The 23960-nt window shown below is 47.7% G+C and overlaps 3 protein-coding genes across 3 annotated transcripts; 2 read left to right on the top strand and 1 right to left on the bottom strand.

Annotated features, from left to right (window-relative positions):
* Window positions 1-5615: 5615 nt before the first annotated feature.
* Window positions 5616-19092, bottom strand: LOC119767403 (histone H3-like). Its single transcript, XM_038255925.1, has 2 exons — window positions 18683-19092; window positions 5616-6035 (listed from the first exon to the last, which is right to left on the bottom strand). Exons 1-2 carry the CDS (start codon window positions 19031-19033, stop codon window positions 5724-5726), a joined length of 663 nt encoding a protein of 220 aa, XP_038111853.1. The 5' UTR covers window positions 19034-19092; the 3' UTR covers window positions 5616-5723.
* LOC6042915 (histone H3.3A) lies at window positions 6256-23797 on the top strand. The gene is made up of 3 exons (XM_038255926.1): window positions 6256-6624; window positions 6696-6711; window positions 23469-23797. Exons 1-3 carry the CDS (start codon window positions 6296-6298, stop codon window positions 23778-23780), a joined length of 657 nt encoding a protein of 218 aa, XP_038111854.1. The 5' UTR covers window positions 6256-6295; the 3' UTR covers window positions 23781-23797.
* Window positions 9305-10078, top strand: LOC6048217 (histone H1E). Its single transcript, XM_001865135.2, has one exon. The coding sequence runs from the start codon at window positions 9361-9363 to the stop codon at window positions 10009-10011; it is 651 nt and encodes a 216-aa protein (XP_001865170.2). The 5' UTR covers window positions 9305-9360; the 3' UTR covers window positions 10012-10078.
* Window positions 23798-23960: the final 163 nt, after the last annotated feature.

Here is a 23960-nt window from a genome sequence, read left to right as displayed (position 1 = left end):
CCCCTGTAGGTTGGTTCGCCAGCGGGTCGCCCTTGATACGCCCCCCATATAAAATTCATCCGCCCAAAAAGCCCCAACCGCCTTGGCTCGCCCTTGATGCGCCTTTCATATACGGTACAGCCGCCCCTGTAGGTTGGTTCGCCAGCGAGTCGCCTTTGATACGCCCCCCATATAAAATTCATCCGCCCAAAAAGCCCCAACTGCCTTGGCTCGCCCTTGATGCGCCTTTCATATACGGTACAGCCGCCCCTGTAAGATGATCCGCCAGCGGGTCGCCCCGATCCGCCCCTATATAAAGTTCATCCGCCCAAAATGCCCCAACCGCCTTGGCTCGCCCTCGATTCGCCATTCACACATATTTCATCTGCCCAAGCAGAATACCCGTTCAGGTTCCTTCAGGATTCTGATAGTGTTTTTCAAGTTCATCTAAAACGGAAAAAACACAAAGTGCCTTATATAGAAATGCAGATCTTTGTAGATTCTTGTGTGCTGAAATTTAGAAATAAAGCAAAAATATGAAAAAAACATAATTTTCAACATAATTTTGTTCTCAATACATCTTACGTGCGTTGTTAGTTCACTGAGGTGAAATGATGAAAAAAATAAAGAAACAAAATAATATATTGATAAGCAAACTTGTTGCGAAGATTTTCCATTTCCTGCAAATAAAAATAATTCTTTAACTAATTCTTAAAAGCTAAATTATTTAAAATGTTCATGTATTATTGGTACTTACATATAAATAGGCAACGTATTGAATGTTAACAATTCATACTCTAATCTAATCAAACACAAGCGCAGCTAATCCGAAGAAAGTATCCTAGTAGATTACACCCCATGTTCTTTCTTGTCATTCAATCTATATATATAAAAATTTCGACGGTTTTGTTCGAACGCGAATCAGTTCAATACGGAGCGTCGGATCGAGGTGCTCTTTGTTGCGTTGGGTTCGTATAAGCCCAAGGAAGGTTCTTACGCTAACTAAATGACACTTTGGCCACTCTGGAACCGATTCCGGAAAAGCTGCAGATTGTATGGGAAAAGTTACGTAAAATCAAATTTTGATCACAGGATGCTGAATAATCAAACAAGCATGAAACGTTAGGAAACCAAAAAAGGGCAGGACGAAGTTTGCCGGGAAGAGCTTGTTTGATCATATATTGTATGGGGGAATGGTAGATCTGAATATAAAAATAAATCTTACAGTGAAAAGATAAATACAAATAAGCAGTAAATTTAAAGATGATTCCGGGAAGCTGCAAAACAAACAACTATAATTAAAAAGACAAATGCTCCAGATGGTTCCATTGCTGAAAGAAAAGGAATAGGATAAGGAAGGATATAAACATTTAAATAAATCATCTAGTGAATAGATAAATGTGGGCATTAAAATTGAAGAAGATTCCCGGAAGCTGGAAGAATGATTATTATTTTTTAAAGACAAATTCTTCAGATGATTCCATTGCTTTTTCAGTAACTGTCGTTAGTCCATGAAATTTGATCATATATGGTATGGAGGAATGGTAGAAAAAAGGACAAGGAATAGGAATGATATAAACATTCAAATAAATCAAATGAAGAATAGATAAATACATATAAGCAGTTCATTTATAAATGATCCAGGAAGCTGTAAAAAAAAAAGTTCAAGATGGTATGTCAGAGACATAACCGAAAGACATAGGACCAAACAATTTGAATGTGTTTTTGGATTGCTAGTGAAATCTGAAATAAGATTATTTTATTTTGTTTCATAGATTTGTCGGCAAAATTGTCATAAATGTTCTCCTAAGGTGAACCTTCCATGAGGGCACCGGCAACTCCAGGTTGTGGCCACTAAGGTCGAAATGTCAATTTTCATGTTCAGTATCAAAAACCATGAATTTTGATATCCATATTGCCACAACTCGTATGGTTTTGTTAAAGACCCTCCGGGCCCCGGGACACCTGCTTTGAGATCACCGGTCACTCAAAGTTGTGGCCACTACTGTCGGAATGTCAATTTTCATGTACAGTATCAAAAACCATGAATTTTGATACCAATATTGCCACAACTCGTATGTTTCTGTAAATGTCCCCCCACGCCCCGAGGGAACCTTCTTTGAGGGCACCGGCCACTCCAGGTTGTGGCCACTACTGTCGAAATGGCCATTATTATGTTCAGTTTCAAAAACCATGAATTTTGATACCCATATTGCCACAACTCGTATGTTTCTGTAAATGTCCCCCCAGGCCCCGGGGGAACCTTCTTTGAGGGCACCGGCCACTCCAGGTTGTGGCCACTACTGTCGAAATGGCCATTATGTTCAGTATCAAAACCATGAATTTTGATACCCATATTGCCACAACTCGTATGTTTCTGTAAATGTCCCCCCAGGCCCCGGAGGAACCTTCTTTGAGGGCACCGGCCACTCCAGGTTGTGGCCACTACTGTCGAAATGGCCATTATTATGTTCAGTATCAAAAACCATGAATTTTGATACCCATATTGCCACAACTCGTATGTTTCTGTAAATGTCCCCCCAGGCCCCGGAGGAACCTTCTTTGAGGGCACCGGCCACTCCAGGTTGTGGCCACTACTGTCGAAATGGCCATTATTATGTTCAGTTTCAAAAACCATGAATTTTGATACCCATATTGCCACAACTCGTATGTTTCTGTAAATGTCCCCCCAGGCCCCGGGGGAACCTTCTTTGAGGGCACCGGCCACTCCAGGTTGTGGCCACTACTGTCGAAATGGCCATTATTATGTTCAGTTTCAAAAACCATGAATTTTGATACCCATATTGCCACAACTCGTATGTTTCTGTAAATGTCCCCCCAGGCCCCGGGGGAACCTTCTTTGAGGGCACCGGCCACTCCAGGTTGTGGCCACTACTGTCGAAATGGCCATTATTATGTTCAGTATAAAAAACCATGAATTTTGATACCCATATTGCCACAACTCGTATGTTTCTGTAAATATCCCCCCAGGCCCCGGGAAAACCTTCTTTGAGGGCACCGGCCACTCCAGGTTGTGGCCACTACTGTCAAAATGGCCATTATTATGTTCAGTATCAAAAACCATGAATTTTGATACCCATATTGCCACAACTCGTATGTTTCTGTAAATGTCCCCCCAGGCCCCGGGGGAACCTTCTTTGAGGCCACCGGCCACTCCTGGTTTTGGCCACCACTGTCGAATTGGCCATTTTTCATGAGAACCGCCGCATCATAGCGACTTCCACGCCGTCCGCTTCGCTCGAATTTCCTCCTTCTGCTGCCGGTGGTTCTTCCTTCTGGTTGCTGGTCCTCTTCTTCTATTGGCCGCTGCTGCTGCTGCTCCGTGCCGGCCCGACGTGCACAGTTCGAGTGCTCGTTCCAAAGTGACTTGCTTTTGCGAAATTTTCTGCTTAAATAGCGGCAGAGCCGGAGAACGGCACAAAGGGGCGCGGTCTCGAATGCATACGCTCGCTCTGATTGGTCATCTGTCCGATTTGTACTGAAAAATTACTCATTTTGATTGCATGTTTTAAGTGCTTTAACTATGTTTAGTCAGACTATCTATGTAGTTAAATAATAGCTGAAGTCTTCCTCTTTCGATTGGTGGTCCAACCATCTGGATTGATTCACAGGGAAAAAAGATATAAGCGTTCAAAATGTCCCCTTTTTTAACGCTTGAAAGTGACGCTTTCGATCGAATTTCTGAACTGGCCCCCCAATATAGTAAGTAAAGACATAGTCCTATGTCAATAATTGAAATTACTTCCTACCCATGTCCTGCATCATGCACACCTAAAAAACGTCAAACAAAAGAAAGAAAAAAATCGCTACTGCACCACTAATTGCCTCCACTGCTGGCACTGAACCCGAACCTTTGGAGTGTTAACATTCACCCAAAAAAACATTAACATTAATTGAGTAAACATTGGCACAAAATCCACTTTGTAAATGCCACCTCGATACTCTTCAAGAGGTTTCCCTGGGAATGATATACTTTTTACCAAAATGTACACCAAATTTCCATACAAACATACAAATAAGTACAAATCAAATCATAACAACAATGAAACATATCAAATTCTAAGTATTCCAAACTTGATTCCAAATGTTTGCACATCTGCCAACAATATTTATAAGGGGTGTCACATAAATTACACCAACAATAACGATTATTCTTGCAAAACAACCTTCAATCACTATTTCAAACGCACTTTCAACTGTTTGTTTACATAAGTAAACAATCTAAACAACACAACACTTCTCCCAACACAAACTTAACAACGAAAATCAGCAGCCGCCGATTAAATAACAACACCCACCGAAGCTCGTTGAAAACTGACTGAAATGTCAAATTCGAAATAAATTCCTTCAGATGCAAACCGCCACGGCAATCAGCCTTTGGCTCGCCGCGGCGATTGAGGGCGAACGATATTGAAACATTTCAGCGATCAGTTTGAACCGCCCAGGCGATGCGCCCATGGCACGCCAAGGCGGATGGAGGGCGGACGAAATTGAAAAATTTCAAATGTCAAATTTCAACCGCCCAGGCGGCCCGCCCTCGGTCCGCCAGGGCGGTTCTAGGGCGGACCACACGATCAGTAACGGCCGCCGATGCATAACGTCCGCACTGAGTTAATGTGGGACTCGATTTGCCTATGTATGTGTAAAAATAGTATAAACAAAATCAGCTGTTTGGAATTCAACCAATCACAATCGAACAAAACCAAAACAATACTTTGAATACGAATACTAACACAGAATCATAGTGTGCGTGAGAGAAACCGTGGAGATCTCTATTGTCGTACAAAGGACCATAGTACTCACAAAAATAAGCTTTATTGCTGTGAACACCCAACAACAGTTTTGCTTCGAAAATTATGTTAAACTACGTTTTGAATTTTAAAGATTGACATGAACTTGGGAAAATGTTTGCAATTGCCTTATTTAAAATGATCATGATTTTCATAACGTCCTGATAGCTATTTCCTGCTTTCCAGCAATACTTTAATCAAAAGTAAGTAACTTTTGTCATTACAGTAATATTTTTTTGTGTATAAATAACTCACTAAACAAAACGAAGATTTACTAAAGTTTACTAATTTTTCATAGTGATAATGAAAACTGAGTAGGTATTTTTTTAAATGTTTATTTTTGGTATCTTCTTATTGACTCCATTTTTGTTCTAAATATGTATCATATATATACTCATGGCTTTCTACCAAAGGTACTCGCGATTGAGTGTGTAATAGTGCGGTTGTAAAAATCGCTATCTGTTTGTTTTCCTGGCACGGTCCATAGAGTTATCTAAGCCCGAGCTCACGCACACTAGCACCCCATTTGTTTTGCTGGCGGGTACAAAATTTAACCTCAATCTTTTTCGTGTACGTACACGCAATACATACGCACGTAGATAACTCTATTGTTCGTTTGTTATTTATTGTTATGGTTTTCGTGGCACGGAGTGGTGAACTCACACTAATGCAAACCAAGATCGCGAGTACCTATGAAATACAGCCTTGAATTACTTTATTGGGACTAGCACGCAGCCATTTATTTTCTACCGTACACCAAGGTTGCTAAATATTTTTCTTGCTGCATGATGGTTGACTGAAGATTTGAAATGAAAAAAATGGCGGCACTAAATCGATACGCAATTTAATTTCCTTTGAACAAAACTCTTTTGAAACCATTTCGTGGCCCTGAAAAGGGCCTTTTTCTGAATAACCTTTCTTGATCGAATCCGTTTAGCCTCCGAAACCGTACAGCGTGCGTCCCTGGCGCTTCAGGGCGTACACGACATCCATGGCCGTGACGGTCTTCCGCTTGGCGTGCTCGGTGTAGGTGACCGCATCACGGATCACGTTTTCCAGAAACACCTTCAGCACACCGCGAGTTTCCTCGTAGATCAGACCGGAGATGCGCTTCACACCGCCACGACGGGCCAGACGACGAATGGCCGGCTTGGTGATGCCCTGGATGTTATCACGAAGAACCTTGCGATGCCGCTTGGCGCCTCCTTTTCCGAGTCCTTTGCCTCCCTTGCCGCGTCCAGTCATCTTCGATGTGCTTCCTTCAAACGCTGACGATGAAATGAAACTAACTTCAGGGGCGCAGTTCGTGCCTTCTTTTATAACTTTAGGCAGCTGGAATAACATTTCCAGCATATAGGTAGGGGAATTAGAGTGAAACACATATAGTTAGACAAGGACCACCAGTCTCTCGTTCAGTATAAAAGAACGGATCTTGATTTTTTAGAAACCATTCTAAAGTTCGTGTTCATCGTGTAAACTTACCAGTTAAACCTAAAAGACCAGCAATGGCTCGTACCAAGCAGACCGCCCGTAAATCCACCGGAGGAAAGGCCCCTCGGAAGCAGTTGGCCACCAAGGCCGCTCGTAAGAGTGCTCCCTCAACCGGTGGCGTCAAGAAGCCGCATCGTTATCGTCCCGGAACGGTCGCCCTGCGTGAAATCCGTCGCTACCAGAAGTCCACCGAGTTGCTGATCCGCAAGTTGCCCTTCCAGCGGCTGGTGCGTGAAATCGCCCAGGACTTCAAGACGGATCTGCGCTTCCAGAGTGCCGCCGTTGCTGCCCTGCAGGAAGCTAGCGAGGCATACCTGGTCGGACTCTTTGAAGACACGAATCTGTGCGCTATTCACGCCAAGCGCGTCACCATTATGCCCAAGGACATCCAGCTGGCTCGGCGCATCCGTGGAGAGCGTGCTTAATTGCAGTTAATCAACACAATCAATCAAAACAAACGGTCCTTTTCAGGACCACTGATTATATTCGAAAAGAGTTATGCATCATAAATATTTCATTCAGTTGCGAAATAATTGAGTAAATTTCAAATGCTTCCTGTATGTTGGAAGTATTGCGCGTCAGTTGGAAACAAAATGGCGTCATTTAGCGATCAGTGTGAATTATCATGGTTTCATCCATAAAGTACGTCTCACTAAAACCAGCCAGAATTTACCCCCCCCCCTCCCCTTTGTCACGCTTTTCCTATGCTTATGTAACGCTTGCTCAGACCCCCCCCCTCCCCTCCTAGCGTGTCAGACTTTATGGATGACGCCTATACTTCTGTTCATTTTCGTTTCATATACCTAACACGACGAAACTAAGATAAGGATTGAAAAGAAATCCAATCTAGATCTATGGTTTTTCTCAAAATTTATTTTCCCTAAAAGAGCACCCAGCTAGCAAAATCTAAACGTAGAAATATGTACCCTCCCTGCAAAGGCCTATGAATTGATCTCAGTTGAAAGGTTCTCCAAATCTCTGAATTGCAAATCCAGAGTTTTATTTGAAAAGGACCAATAAACAACTTCCATGTGTTTATATGACCTAATCAAAAAAAAAAAAAAAAACTCTTGAAATGAAACATCCTGGAGCAGAACTGTTAAATTCTAATAATTTGTAATTTGTTGTTTTATTGGTTACGATAACCTGTTAGTATAAACTGTGCACCAGGTCAAGGATAAAACACAATTGAATTGAAATCCAATTCAAATTTACCCGCTTTCAGTGTTTAATTATATAAATTTGATTTGCGGTTATTAGCTTAATTAGCATTATCTCAGCACTGGCTGGACCGATTTAAATCGTTTTGGTCTCATTCGATCTCGAGCCAGATCGACTCGAGGCTCGAGCCAAAATTCTCAGTGGGAAGTGTTATTTATACAATTTTTAGTAGCCGGATATTTTGATGAAAACGTAGTCCGGATCTATCAATAATCATGCTACCGGTCATTCGATAGGTATTTAAACCCAGTCACAAAATATTCTAGCAGAGCTGGTTCTGTCAGAATCACTAGCGTGCCCAGCTCTTTGAGGAAGGTGGGGCAATAATATGAACGTTTTGAAAATAACGTCATATATGGACACCCCCTGACCAAATAAAGAATACAAATTTCTCAGGCAGTTGCCCCACCCTGTGCACGCTAGTGGTCAGAATCCTGCTAGAACGGTGGAACGTTTCTACTAGAATGCTGTCAGAATATTCAGCTCTGTAAGAACTCTGCTAGAATCCTGCTAGAACCTCGTGGCTGGGAAAGAGCTATCCAACGAGCACGATTTGAATTTGGAGAAAACTGGCAGGTCCGCCCTTTTCTGTCTATTTTGGATAGCATTACCCTTTAAATGTGAGGAAGGCACCAACCACCTCTAGGTAGATTAAGTAACGTTGTTGATAAGGTCCTGTAAACAAATGAATACGAATGAGCGAATGACCTGTCAGGCTGTCACACACTTGAATATTAAACTGGACGAAGTCTAGTTAGGCATCATCAATAAAGTACGTCACGGTAAAATCACTCCCCCCCCCACCCCTTGTCTCGTGTTTTCCTATACTTTCAACATGTAACATTGTTAAGACCCCCGCCCCTACTCCTCCCCAGAAGTGTGACATACTTTATGGATGACGCCTAATTTCAAAGAAAGTACATAACATAAACTACGCTGCACAGATGCCACTGCGTATGAAAGCATTCAAACAAAGACAATCCTCTTTGTGCGTATCTATTGAATTTTAAAACAATTTTAAGATTGTTATAAATAAATCTGTTATCAGTTCAAAATACTTTTGAATTTAGTTTAAGCTTCTTAAATTTCTGAAATTGAGAAGGTCGAATTTCTGTTTCGTATCGTATTGGCTTCCCCTTCAAATGATATGCTTTTAATTTATTAGAAAAATGCATTATTATCTGCCTAAAACATTGCACAAACAAATATGTATAAGAAATGCTATTTAAAACCTTGTTTACTTACGCACTCAGAAAAAAATAATCAATTTAAAAATTTCAAGCAATTTAATTAGAAAAATTGTTATACCAAATCTAACAATCGTTCCGAACGCGAAAATCATCTCTGAAGATAGGATTTTTGAAGTGCAATTTGTTCTCAGTAAATCAAATTAGGGCCTTACATTTTGATATATTTGGGAAGGAAAATGTTAAGACTACCAACTTTTAATGTTTTCAACATTCACAAAACTACGTATTTTAATCAAATGACATATTTCAAACAAAGTGTTGAAGCAACGAGCGTATTTTGCCCTAATTCACATTAAAAAGTCACCGTTCTAGACGATTTGTTGTTTGTTTTCTGTTACCTATGGCTAGTTAAAGTATTAAGGAATGCGTTTCAAAAGTAAAATTTCAACAGTTTCTTAAAAGTAACACGAAATAATCGATTTTCGAAAAAAGTTTTTGAATCAAGTTTGAAACATTTTCCTCCAACCGCCATCTACCCAGCGAGCTGCGTTTCCCAAACACGGACGGGACATTCAAGTACCTACGAGCGAATTGCTCTTCACCTCATTCCAAACTGTTGCTCGCTCGTGTCTACATCGTAGAAGGAAAATCAACAACCATCATCCAAGATGACTGAAACCGAAGTTGCCGCCGCTCCAGCTGCTGCCGCGTCCCCGGCCAAGACCACCACGCCGAAGAAGGCCAAGGCCCCGAAGGCGAAGGGAGAGAAGAAGCCGGCCAAGCCCGCGGCCCATCCGCCGGTCGCCGAGATGGTTCTGGCCGCCATCACAACCCTGAAAGAACGCAACGGATCGTCGCTGCAGGCCATCAAGAAGTACGTCGCGACCACCTACAAGTGCGACGTGGCCAAGCTGTCGATCTTCATCCGGAAGGCGCTGGTCAAGGGCGTGGAGAAGGGTACGTTCACCCAGCGCAAGGGAACCGGTGCTACGGGTTCGTTCAAGTTGGCCGTGAAAGAAGCGGCCCCGAAGAAGGCTGTCGCTAAGAAACCAGCCGCCGCCAAGAAGACTGGCGAGAAGAAGACCGCTGCTGCCAAGAAGCCAGCGAAGAAGGCTGCTGCCGCCGCGAAGAAACCCGCCAAGACCGCCGCTGCCAAAACCGCCAAGAAGGCTGGTACCGTGAAGAAGGCAAAGGCTGCTGCGTCTCCGAAGAAGCAGAAGGCTACCAAGCCATCGAAGACCGCGGCCAAGAAGCCCAAGACCCCGAAGCCGAAGAAGGCCGCGCCGGCCAAGAAGGTTGCTGCCGCCAAGAAGAAGTAAACGAGTTCGAGCGTTGCTAGGCAGCACCCATCCAAACAAAACAACAGTCCTTTTCAGGACTACCAAACCAATCACGAAAGAGTTACTCTCGAAAAATTCCAACCTAATTACGAACATTTCTTTCAGCTTTTGTAGGAAAATCTAGGGGGTTTGATCAGATTCAGACGGGAGCAAATCCACTACAATTCTGTGACATGTACGATGAGAATTTGGTTCAGATTTTATCACGAATTCAGCTCAAATCGTTGCATCTTTCACATTGTAGTGGATTTACTCCCGTCGAGAAAATCGCGGAATTTGGTTATTGAATTTAACTAGACGAAATGAAATTATTATGAAATTGCTTACGGGTTTGGGGGATGCGATTAGATGACAAACTTAATTCAAACAATCAACTAGTTTGCTGACGAAAGGCATTATATATAGTACAACAATAACGTTAAAGATTGAGGAGAAAAATCTTTAGAATTCATAGGTTATAAAAATTTACTCTATAATTCCAGAGCAACACATGTCGTACCGCCCCTTTCAAATGTTGCTCTGGAATTGAAGATTAAGTTTGAGGGGGCTCAGAACTAGAGACCCTAAATAAGGAGACTGGTGGTCTAAGCTAGCTAAATCGATCTGGCAACGTATTTTTTGAGCTTGGCAACACTTATAAGTTTTGCTGGGCGTAAAGGCAAATGCTCGTTTGGATTAGGGACCTACATAGGGAAATGAAATGTTCTGGGAGAAATTTCAAACACCCAAAGTCATTCAAATTTAAGGTTGAAAAACTTGTAGTTTTTCTTTGGTGCTGGCACTTTTCTTATACCGAACAAGCGCAAACATAACAAAAAGTCTAAGTAGTTATGTCACAGACATAACCGGAATGGCGTAGACTACGTAAAGTTTTGATATGTGAACCATTTCTTAATTTTGATGAATTAGCTAGACACTTGAAATACATTAACGGAATAAGATCGTGAATGCGATCGGTAAATTTAGACGGACCGTGTACGTACCGGTTGTTGAAACACTAGAAAGAGATGGCAAATCTAATGCGAACAAAACCGCAGCTACCATGTAAACATACTTTGAATGTGTTGATAAATCTTTGACTAGACAACATCGAATGGAGGAAGGAAGAGAAGAACGAAAAACGATTTTTCGCGAACCGAGTGAATGTTTGGTAGCAGAATGAGGGGGAGGGCAGCCTCAGAAAGCTGTGTAATCCGCACGGGGTTGGGCACAAGGTTGATCCGTAGCGCATTGGATTTACTTCCGTAAATATTCCATAAATATCGTAAATATAGGTAAATATTATTCACCTGCACGATATTCGGCACAACATTTTGTTCAGTGTGGATAATGACAGTTAAGAACTGTCACTTGTTTGTTTCCTTCGTTTACAAACTGTCACCGCTCCAATATTTTTCGAGCTTGAGGTTTTTTGACCATCTACTGCCTCGGACTTGGGGTGAGTAATCCTCCGATCTTTGCTTCATTTCTAATCGTTCCGCCTTCGCAGATTTCACCGGAGGTCGATACGACGGTGCGGATTTGCGCCGGCTGTGCCGAACGCTGCGCGTCGACGCCTTCCGGACGCGAGACCTGCACTGCAACAGTTACGTCGAGAACGAGCAGGAGGACAAGGAAGACGAGGAAGTGTGCCGGTTCTGCTTGAAGGCGGATGGCGGGGCGGCGTTGGTCGAGTAGTTTCCGGGCGGCGGCGGGAGCGTGGCGGATGATGCCGGTGCCGGTGAAGCTGGAGGACGTGACGGATTCGTCGGATTCGTACAGCATTGGCAGCGAGAATGGGGAAGGGGTGAGGGTTTTGAGTCGGACAGTTCGACGGCGGATAACGGGGAGAAGCGTGGGGAAAAGCGGAAGGTCACGGCACGGTTGCTGCCGTGGATTGGAAGTGACCACGAGGTTACGAAGGTTACAAGTCTAAATGTTTGAACGGAGCGGAGGATGGAGTTCAAGCGAAGGTGAAGGCCAATAATGTGGATATTTACAAAATCCTCCAGCAGAAGGATCCCGCGCGCATCTTTAAGGTGCTTCTGCACATGGTCAGAAAAATGACAAATTCGGCATATAACAACCGTACGCCATGATTATTGTTTTTTTTTTTTCATCATATTTAACAATACAAAAAATACAGCTGAAACCACAAATAAAAAGAAAATCCAAGAAACTTCAATGTTCGTCTCTCATTAAACTCCAGGTGACCAAATTAGGTCAAATAAATTTAAAACATGCATATGAAACAGTCAGATTCGTCTGCAGCGTAATCGCGTGCAGGAAGTAATCGCCGGCGACATTTCCTTGGCTAGGGCAAACGCGTCCCGGACGAGCTTGGCCCTGTCTCCGATGAACATCTGCACCAGCTGCGGGCCGGCCAGCTTCAGGAAGGCCGACTTTGTTTGCGCCACACAGGTACCAGCCCAAAGCGTGCAGCACTCCCTTCGGCGGATGAATTCCCAGGTTCTTGAACATGTCCTTGTGCGTCATCGGCAGCACGACGGCCTCAATTAGTTCCTGTATTTGCTTGTCCAACCCGCCAATGAATAGTGATCGGTGGCCGCTCGTCCACCTCCATCGCCTTGACGTGCGCGTCGTACTCGGCCGGAAGTGTCAGGATGAAGTACGACGTACGAGTCCTTGTTCACTCTCATCGCCCGGCTTGAGCTTCTCCGGAACAAGGCCAATCACAAGCAAAGATACGTCTGTCAGTGTCGTGTCGTAGTCTTGATGACGGGGCGCTTGCCCTTCCGCTGGTAGTCCAACTCCACCACCGCACGGTCATCTTCCGTCTCTTGCGGGTCCACGTCCAGCAGCTCGATCGGTTTCTACTGATCTTGATATCCCGTCCCGATTACTCCTCGGAATTCAACATAGCATGCCGCAATCCAAAAAATGTGGCCGGAGAACAGCAAAATTTAAGGGATTTTTTTTTGTTTGTAAACAATCAGCAGTGCGCGCGTTTGCGATGACAGCTGTAAAAACACTGAAATAAAATTCATAGAGGAATCGTGTATACACGTGAATATGGATGCACATACGGATCAACTTATGAAATAAATGCAATATATTTGGAGTGACCACCTCGTGGTAATCCGTCACCCCAGAAGTAAATCGTGTCAATTCAATTAGAGGAAGGAAGATATAAGCGTTTGACGGATGACGCCTTCGGCCCGGGTTTTTAGGAGTTGGGGCGAGAGCAGCCTCAGAAAGCTGTGCAGACCGTCGCCCCGACAACCAAAATTTGTTCCTGAAATTTAAACTGTAATTATTCATTGCGCTGCCTCGCCCCGGGTGGGACGAGGGATGGGAAGAGAGGAACTCCGAAGAGTTGGAAAGTTTAACAACTAGAATATGGAAGTTTCACAACCACGGCTTGACCCACGAGAGGCAACTTTTCGGCGAGAAGGAGCAAGCGCGCGCCCCATCTTGTTGCTGCCTCGTCCCGGGATGGACGATCCAAACGGTCCGGCCATCGAGAGGCAACTGGCTGACGGTGACGACGAGAAAGCGATGCGCATTTCTTTTGCAGTTCTGGTCCCTCTCTCTCCTGCTGCTGCTGCTCTGGTCTCTCTCCTGCTGCTGCTGCTCTGGGCTGAGCTTTCCTGCTGCTGCTGCTGCAGCTGCTGCCGGTCCGACGTCTGAGACGTGAATGATAGAATGGGATTAATTTTTTTTTTTTTTTTTTTAACGATTAAATTAAATTTTATTTCAGTTTTTAATTATACATTTGTTATACATATTAAGTGCTCAGGAGTTCCTTTTCAGCTTTGGTGTTGTGTGTGTGAGTGTGTTAAGTTTAAATTATGGTGCACATTTTGCGGGATTTAAGACCGACTATTAAGTTAATTATTAAAAATAAGCCTACCTACTTAACCTAACCTTAACCTAGGGGAATCAAAGACGAATATTCCGGATCACCTCGATGTCGCTCACCGCACATCTTCTTTGAAATTTGACCCGCTGGTTCTCGAAGCGCGCGTCAAGGGTCCCCACGCCCGCCAGCTGATGAACTTCGGTCGTTCTGGTCCAGAACGGGACGTTCAGGATCATTTTTAGCCACTTGTTTTGTATCCGATGGAGCCGATCTCGATGGGATTTCGCGCAGCTTCCCCAAACCGGCTGCGCGTAGTCTATCATTGGACATACGACGCTCTTAAAGACAGCGAGCTTGTTCTTCAGGGAGAGACGAGACCTCCTGTTGACTAGGGGGAACAGGGATCGTAGCAAGATGCTACACCTGGTCACCGTCTTGTCGACTTGCTCCCTGAAGAGAAGCTTGCTGTCGATGGATAGTCCGAGGTAAGTCACCACCTTGGACCACTCAATGGTGTTGCCCTCGAGCTTGATTTTGACGTCCGCTGCCGGGATGAGTTTGTGCGATCCAGAGTGCGGGAACAGGATGGTCTGCGTTTTGGCCGCGTTGATGCGTATTTTCCACTCGGCGAAGTACGCCGCCAGCGCATCGAGACCGCGCTGGAGTTTCGCCGTGAGCGCCCTGATCACTCTACCTTTGTAGACGATCGCGGTGTCGTCGGCGAACAGGAATAGCTCGCCGCCGTCAGGTAAGGGAGGAAGATCCGAGGTGAAGATGTTGAACAGGATCGGACCCAGGATACTACCCTGGGGGACCCCGGCCACGATGTTGAAGATGTCAGAGAGGGTGTTGTTGATCGACACTCGGAACGTCCTTCCCGCCAGGTAGCAGCGAATCACCCGAACGATGTACAGCGGCAGGCCACACCTCCGCAGCTTACTGACTAGCCCGTCATGCCACACGTTGTCGAACGCCTTCTCGACATCGAGTAGCGCCATGGCCGATGTCTTCGCGACTTGCTTATTCCGCCGGATAAGCTGCACGGCCCGCGTCAGCTGGTGAACCGTCGACCGACCTTTCCGGAAACCAAATTGCTGCTCCGGGAAGATGTTGTTAGCGTCTGCGAATGAGAGGATTCGTCCATGGACGACTCTCTCGAATAGTTTTGAAAGCGCTGACAGCAGACTAATCGGCCGGTAGCTTTTCGGAGATGTGGGGTCCTTCCGGGCTTGTGGATTGCAATCACTTTGGCCACCTTCCAGGAGGAGGGGAAGTAGCCAAGCGCAAAGCACAGGGTGAAGATCAGGGCGAGATGTGCGAAGAATCTGTCACTGAGGTGTTTCAGTTCAAGGTTGAACACGTTGTCGAAACCGGGGGCCTTCATGTTCTTCGAGAACCTCACAGCCGCTCGCAGCTCCTCGGGAGACACCTGGAGGATCTCGTCCGCGGCGATGGGGGTGTTTTCGATACGGGCAACTTCTTCAGCGACAGATTGGTCATGAGGGCTAGGCATGTTCTGTCCCAGTAGATGCGACGAGAGAAAGTGCTGTCCTAGGGCGTTTGCCTTCTCCAAAGGAGTGATCAGGGGACCGGTAGGAGTGGAAAAGGGTGGGATAGGCCTCGGCTTGTTTTTGAGAAGTTTCGTCATCCTCCAGAAGGGCTTCAGTGATTGTCTAACCTCCTAACGTGCTCAGAGAAGTTCTCATTCCTGATGGCGTTCAACCTGGCCCTAACTATCTCAGACAGATTGCAATAGGAAACCTTTTATCGGGACAGCGCGTGCGCTGGTACTGTCTCCGATAGATGTTGCGGAGTTGTATGAGCTTTAGCGTTGTGGGGTCGATCTGCACAGACTTACTTGTGACGGGGACTTCGCGAACGTTGGCCTCCACCGCTCTCGAGATCGCCAGCTGGACCTCCTCAACGGCGGCGTCGATGTCCTCGCTGGTTACCAGCTGCCGGTCGAAGTCGATGTTCACATCAACCGTTGCCTTGTACGCCTCCCAGTTTACACGGTGGTAGTCACGCCGGGTGTACACCCGCCGGTTCTCCACTCCTGCGCCGACCTCCACCAGCACGGGGAAGTGGTCAGAGCTGAGTTCTTCGTGGACAACGGGGAGCGAGATGCTTGGGCCGATGTTGCTGATGAAGATGTCGATTATCGAGCGTGTACCCGTCCTCGAAACCCGCGTTGGCAGGTCGGGGGCTAAGATGTTGTAGTGGCCGCATTGCAGATCTTCATTCAAGACGACACCGTTCCTGTTCCTCCTTGAGTTGCCCCAGGTTTCATGACGAGCGTTGAGGTCCCCGCCGATCACGTACTTTCCATGCCTTCGAGTTAACTTCATGATGTCGTTCCGCAGCTTGGTGGCTGAGCCGTCGTTGGTTTTGCACTGGGTGGGGTAGTAAACCGCGACGAACACGATCGGCCCCAATGTGGTCTCCACTTCAACTCCGATGGCCTCTACCAGGTCCAGATGGAACTGAGGCAGCAGGCGATGTTTTGTCCCGAACTTAACCGCAACCGCAACACCGCCACCACCCGTTGCGGTTCGATCAAGCCTGTGGACGTGGAACCCGGGAAGGTAGATGTTGTCCCGGAGAGGTTTGAGATGTGTTTCGGTGAGCAGCGCCACGTCGATGTTTTTTGAGTTCAGGAAGGCCCCGAACTCAAGTTGCTTGCCCTTAATTGAGCAAGCGTTCCAATTGATTACGTTAAGGGTTTCAATGGCCATACTGGATGATGAATCTTCCCAACGTTCTGAGCTGCTCGACGCGGGTCCGGCACCTGCACATTTTTTCGATCATCACATCGAAGATGTCCAGTAATTCATCTTTGGAAAAGAGCTTCTCCTCCGGTTGTTGCTGCAGCGGCTGCTGCTTACTGCCACCAGGGTTACCCCAGCCGGGCGGGGGGAGGCTTAGGGGTACCCGGGGGGTTTTCCTGCGGGATTCTTGCCGGGAAGCGGAAGTGGTTCCAGGACCGGGATAGGACGCCGCGGGATTTCCGGGAAGTTCTCGTCGTCATTCGTCAAAGATTTGCCGCGGTTGGACCGGTTCGGCTGGTTTCGGGTTGAAGCTTTCTTGCGGATCAGCATAAACTCGGCCCGCTTGGGACAAGCCTTGTCGGAGGCGGGGTGGTTGTTGCCGCAGTTCACACATTTCACGGCGGTCTCGTCGTCCATTTCAGCTTCACAGTCAACCTCGCAATGAGGTCCCGCACACTTAGGGCACTTCGGCGCCATAGCGCAGTTCTTGGTACCGTGTCCGAACGCCTGGCAGTTTTTACACTGCGTCACTTCCCGGTGCTGCGGTCGATACATTTCCCACTCCACAACGATGTGAGCGATGGCCTTGATCTTCTTCAGTTCCGCCAAGGTGGCAGAACCGCGTTCCAGGTGAATCAGGTACAAGCTGTCCCGGTAGTTGATTTCCTTGTTTTGGCGAGTCATCTCGAACACCGCCACCGGCTTGAGTTTGTGAACCTTCACCAGCTCGTCCATGATGTTCTCCGGTTTCTCGCGAGCTGGGAGCCCCCGAATAACCACCTTCATTGGCTTGGCCGCGGCCACATCATGCGTGTAGAACTCAATCTTCGCTTGCTTGAAGAAGGATTTTACCCCGTTGAACAACTCCTCAGTACAGCACAGGATTTTTGTTCCCGTACTGCACAGTTTGTAGTTTGGGTGGAGCTTCGCCTTGTTCATGGCCTCCATCAGCTTGGCAATTTCCTTCACCGGAGTGAAGATCGGTGGCAGTTTGATCCGTTTCTCAACCGTTGTACCTCCACTTCCGTCCGCAAGAGGTGCGTACGGGTTCGCATTGAGCAGGGAATTCCGGTCACCCTTGATGACTTTGGCCGACCCTTGGCCGGGAGCGGCGCCACCGCCGCGCTTGCCCATGGCAACTTCGTTGGTAACTGCCAACAACTTCCGTAACTTCTCAACTTGAGTAACCAAAATCGAACTTCTCACGTCAACGACTAGAGACAGAGTGATGATGATCTGAATGATAGAATGGGCTGAGCGCGCGTTCTTATATATGATTCCGGTCTGCTACTTCCCCTCCTTTTTCGCGACCGACACTCGGTCGCGTTGCTCGGATGATTTTTCCCTCAAAATAGGTACTTGACATTCCCGTCCGTGAGTGGGAAGCGCTCATTTTGCTTGCAAAATCTCTGCTTTTTGAAAACATTTTAAAACATTCAATTGTTCCAATAGTAAAACTATTTTGCCAACAATGAAAGTTTTATAGCAAATTGCTGAATAATTTTCGAATCGAATGGAACCAAAATCGTGCCGATTCGATTTGAGGGAAGGAAGATATAAGCGATTGACGGATGACGCAATATTCCAGGGCCTTCGGCCCGGGTTTTTTGGAATGACACCCCAGTACCTTCGACAAAGACGTAAGTCTACGTCAAAACTACCAAATTATAATAATTAACAGTTTTACAATGCTTTTGATTGTTATAAATATAGTTTTTTGGCCAACATTATTTAATATTGATTCCGACCTTGTTCTTGCATGATCTTGATGCTCGATTGGAACCCCGAATTGACAGTTCGATTGGAACCCTGAGAGTGACATTTCGCCTCTCCATATAGGCTCTCTAGTTTGGATACGTTAAACTCGTGTCTGTTTGGGTACGTCTACTCAGAACTACTAAAGACCGTGATCGTGATTGGCCAGTGACGTAAATTTGATTTGCAAGACAACTCTTTCGTAATGAAATTAGTGGCCCTGAAAAGGGCCGTTTAATTGGGGTCAGGATTGGGAGCAATTTCCTTATGCACGCTCTCCACGGATGCGCCGAGCCAGTTGGATGTCCTTGGGCATGATCGTAACACGCTTGGCGTGGATCGCGCACAGGTTCGTGTCCTCGAACAGTCCAACCAAGTAGGCCTCGCTTGCCTCCTGCAGCGCCATCACGGCCGAGCTCTGGAAGCGCAGATCCGTCTTGAAGTCCTGGGCGATTTCACGCACCAGCCGCTGGAAGGGCAACTTGCGGATCAGCAACTCGGTGGACTTCTGGTAGCGACGGATCTCACGCAGCGCGACCGTTCCGGGACGGTAACGATGAGGCTTCTTCACTCCTCCGGTGGCCGGGGCACTCTTGCGGGCCGCCTTAGTGGCCAACTGCTTCCGCGGAGCTTTTCCTCCGGTGGACTTGCGAGCGGTTTGCTTGGTACGGGCCATGACTTCTGCTGCTGCTGCTGCTACTGCTGCGATGTGAACTCGACATAAGTTGAACAGGGAATGGGTAAAAAAATTTGAAAACGCTCTTTTATAACTTCTCGACGAGGCGAGCAGCCGACCATTTCCAAAGCAGAGCAAATCTGTCAGGGGAAAAAGAGGGGAGGTAGCGCGCAAAACTATATATAACAAAATGACAGGTTTAGATTTTTTAGATCATCATCACTCTGTCTCTAGTCGTTGACGTGAGAAGTTCGATTTTGGTTACTCAAGTTGAGAAGTTACGGAAGTTGTTGGCAGTTACCAACGAAGTTGCCATGGGCAAGCGCGGCGGTGGCGCCGCTCCCGGCCAAGGGTCGGCCAAAGTCATCAAGGGTGACCGGAATTCCCTGCTCAATGCGAACCCGTACGCACCTCTTGCGGACGGAAGTGGAGGTACAACGGTTGAGAAACGGATCAAACTGCCACCGATCTTCACTCCGGTGAAGGAAATTGCCAAGCTGATGGAGGCCATGAACAAGGCGAAGCTCCACCCAAACTACAAACTGTGCAGTACGGGAACAAAAATCCTGTGCTGTACTGAGGAGTTGTTCAACGGGGTAAAATCCTTCTTCAAGCAAGCGAAGATTGAGTTCTACACGCATGATGTGGCCGCGGCCAAGCCAATGAAGGTGGTTATTCGGGGGCTCCCAGCTCGCGAGAAACCGGAGAACATCATGGACGAGCTGGTGAAGGTTCACAAACTCAAGCCGGTGGCGGTGTTCGAGATGACTCGCCAAAACAAGGAAATCAACTACCGGGACAGCTTGTACCTGATTCACCTGGAACGCGGTTCTGCCACCTTGGCGGAACTGAAGAAGATCAAGGCCATCGCTCACATCGTTGTGGAGTGGGAAATGTATCGACCGCAGCACCGGGAAGTGACGCAGTGTAAAAACTGCCAGGCGTTCGGACACGGTACCAAGAACTGCGCTATGGCGCCGAAGTGCCCCAAGTGTGCGGGACCTCATTGCGAGGTTGACTGTGAAGCTGAAATGGACGACGAGACCGCCGTGAAATGTGTGAACTGCGGCAACAACCACCCCGCCTCCGACAAGGCTTGTCCCAAGCGGGCCGAGTTTATGCTGATCCGCAAGAAAGCTTCAACCCGAAACCAGCCGAACCGGTCCAACCGCGGCAAATCTTTGACGAATGACGACGAGAACTTCCGGAAATCCCGCGGCGTCCTATCCCGGTCCTGGAACCACTTCCGCTTCCCGGCAAGAATCCCGCAGGAAAACCCCGGGTACCCTAAGCCTCCCCGCCCGGCTGGGGTAACCCTGGTGGCAGTAAGCAGCAGCCGCTGCAGCAACAACCGGAGGAGAAGCTCTTTTCCAAAGATGAATTACTGGACATCTTCGATGTGATGATCGAAAAAATGTGCAGGTGCCGGACCCGCGTCGAGCAGCTCAGAACGTTGGGAAGATTCATCATCCAGTATGGCCATTGAAACCCTTAACGTAATCAATTGGAACGCTTGCTCAATTAAGGGCAAGCAACTTGAGTTCGGGGCCTTCCTGAACTCAAAAAACATCGACGTGGCGCTGCTCACCGAAACACATCTCAAACCTCTCCGGGACAACATCTACCTTCCCGGGTTCCACGTCCACAGGCTTGATCGAACCGCAACGGGTGGTGGCGGTGTTGCGGTTGCGGTTAAGTTCGGGACAAAACATCGCCTGCTGCCTCAGTTCCATCTGGACCTGGTAGAGGCCATCGGAGTTGAAGTGGAGACCACATTGGGGCCGATCGTGTTCGTCGCGGTTTACTACCCCACCCAGTGCAAAACCAACGACGGCTCAGCCACCAAGCTGCGGAACGACATCATGAAGTTAACTCGAAGGCATGGAAAGTACGTGATCGGCGGGGACCTCAACGCTCGTCATGAAACCTGGGGCAACTCAAGGAGGAACAGGAACGGTGTCGTCTTGAATGAAGATCTGCAATGCGGCCACTACAACATCTTAGCCCCCGACCTGCCAACGCGGGTTTCGAGGACGGGTACACGCTCGATAATCGACATCTTCATCAGCAACATCGGCCCAAGCATCTCGCTCCCCGTTGTCCACGAAGAACTCAGCTCTGACCACTTCCCCGTGCTGGTGGAGGTCGGCGCAGGAGTGGAGAACCGGCGGGTGTACACCCGGCGTGACTACCACCGTGTAAACTGGGAGGCGTACAAGGCAACGGTTGATGTGAACATCGACTTCGACCGGCAGCTGGTAACCAGCGAGGACATCGACGCCGCCGTTGAGGAGGTCCAGCTGGCGATCTCGAGAGCGGTGGAGGCCAACGTTCGCGAAGTCCCCGTCACAAGTAAGTCTGTGCAGATCGACCCCACAACGCTAAAGCTCATACAACTCCGCAACATCTATCGGAGACAGTACCAGCGCACGCGCTGTCCCGATAAAAAGGTTTCCTATTGCAATCTGTCTGAGATAGTTAGGGCCAGGTTGAACGCCATCAGGAATGAGAACTTCTCTGAGCACGTTAGGAGGTTAGACAATCACTCGAAGCCCTTCTGGAGGATGACGAAACTTCTCAAAAACAAGCCGAGGCCTATCCCACCCTTTTCCACTCCTACCGGTCCCCTGATCACTCCTTTGGAGAAGGCAAACGCCCTAGGACAGCACTTTCTCTCGTCGCATCTACTGGGACAGAACATGCCTAGCCCTCATGACCAATCTGTCGCTGAAGAAGTTGCCCGTATCGAAAACACCCCCATCGCCGCGGACGAGATCCTCCAGGTGTCTCCCGAGGAGCTGCGAGCGGCTGTGAGGTTCTCGAAGAACATGAAGGCCCCCGGTTTCGACAACGTGTTCAACCTTGAACTGAAACACCTCAGTGACAGATTCTTCGCACATCTCGCCCTGATCTTCACCCTGTGCTTTGCGCTTGGCTACTTCCCCTCCTCCTGGAAGGTGGCCAAAGTGATTGCAATCCACAAGCCCGGGAAGGACCCCACATCTCCGAAAAGCTACCGGCCGATTAGTCTGCTGTCAGCGCTTTCAAAACTATTCGAGAGAGTCGTCCATGGACGAATCCTCTCATTCGCAGACGCTAACAACATCTTCCCGGAGCAGCAATTTGGTTTCCGGAAAGGTCGGTCGACGGTTCACCAGCTGACGCGGGCCGTGCAGCTTATCCGGCGGAATAAGCAAGTCGCGAAGACATCGGCCATGGCGCTACTCGATGTCGAGAAGGCGTTCGACAACGTGTGGCATGACGGGCTAGTCAGTAAGCTGCGGAGGTGTGGCCTGCCGCTGTACATCGTTCGGGTGATTCGCTGCTACCTGGCGGGAAGGACGTTCCGAGTGTCGATCAACAACACCCTCTCTGACATCTTCAACATCGTGGCCGGGGTCCCCCAGGGTAGTATCCTGGGTCCGATCCTGTTCAACATCTTCACCTCGGATCTTCCTCCCTTACCTGACGGCGGCGAGCTATTCCTGTTCGCCGACGACACCGCGATCGTCTACAAAGGTAGAGTGATCAGGGCGCTCACGGCGAAACTCCAGCGCGGTCTCGATGCGCTGGCGGCGTACTTCGCCGAGTGGAAAATACGCATCAACGCGGCCAAAACGCAGACCATCCTGTTCCCGCACTCTGGATCGCACAAACTCATCCCGGCAGCGGACGTCAAAATCAAGCTCGAGGGCAACACCATTGAGTGGTCCAAGGTGGTGACTTACCTCGGACTATCCATCGACAGCAAGCTTCTCTTCAGGGAGCAAGTCGACAAGACGGTGACCAGGTGTAGCATCTTGCTACGATCCCTGTTCCCCCTAGTCAACAGGAGGTCTCGTCTCTCCCTGAAGAACAAGCTCGCTGTCTTTAAGAGCGTCGTATGTCCAATGATAGACTACGCGCAGCCGGTTTGGGGAAGCTGCGCGAAATCCCATCGAGATCGGCTCCATCGGATACAAAACAAGTGGCTAAAAATGATCCTGAACGTCCCGTTCTGGACCAGAACGACCGAAGTTCATCAGCTGGCGGGCGTGGGGACCCTTGACGCGCGCTTCGAGAACCAGCGGGTCAAATTTCAAAGAAGATGTGCGGTGAGCGACATCGAGGTGATCCGGAATATTCGTCTTTGATTCCCTAGGTTAAGGTTAGGTTAAGTAGGTAGGCTTATTTTTAATAATTAACTTAATAGTCGGTCTTAAATCCCGCAAAATGTGCACCATAATTTAAACTTAACACACTCACACACACAACACCAAAGCTGAAAAGGAACTCCTGAGCACTTAATATGTATAACAAATGTATAATTAAAAACTGAAATAAAATTTAATTTAATCGTTAAAAAAAAAAAAAAAAAAAAAAATAGATTTTTTACATTCAATCGTCAATTGTCAAACGTGACACATCAGTCTAACTAGCAAGGAGTTCAACGAAGATGACTGGACGCGGCAAGGGAGGCAAAGGACTCGGAAAAGGAGGCGCCAAGCGGCATCGCAAGGTTCTTCGCGACAACATCCAGGGCATCACCAAGCCGGCCATCCGTCGCCTGGCCCGTCGTGGCGGTGTGAAGCGCATCTCCGGTCTGATCTACGAGGAAACTCGCGGTGTGCTGAAGGTGTTCCTGGAAAACGTGATCCGTGATGCGGTCACCTACACCGAGCACGCCAAGCGGAAGACCGTCACGGCCATGGACGTCGTGTACGCCCTGAAGCGCCAGGGACGCACGCTGTACGGTTTCGGAGGATAAGCGGAAGTCTCGCTCAACATGATTGAAATTAAACGGCCCTTTTCAGGGCCACCAATTCAATCACGAAAGAGTTGTTTCTTCAACCTGAATTTTACTCAGCTTTAATTACGAAACTTCATCTACACTTGGGTTAAAATCTGGAGCGAAGGGGCGGTACGACATTGCTCTTACGGCCTTTCG

The sequence above is a fragment of the Culex quinquefasciatus genome, chromosome 2 (genome assembly GCF_015732765.1).
Source record: "Culex quinquefasciatus strain JHB chromosome 2, VPISU_Cqui_1.0_pri_paternal, whole genome shotgun sequence".
NCBI classification, from domain to species: Eukaryota; Metazoa; Arthropoda; class Insecta; order Diptera; family Culicidae; genus Culex; species Culex quinquefasciatus.
This window is presented reverse-complemented; position numbering and strand designations above follow the sequence as displayed.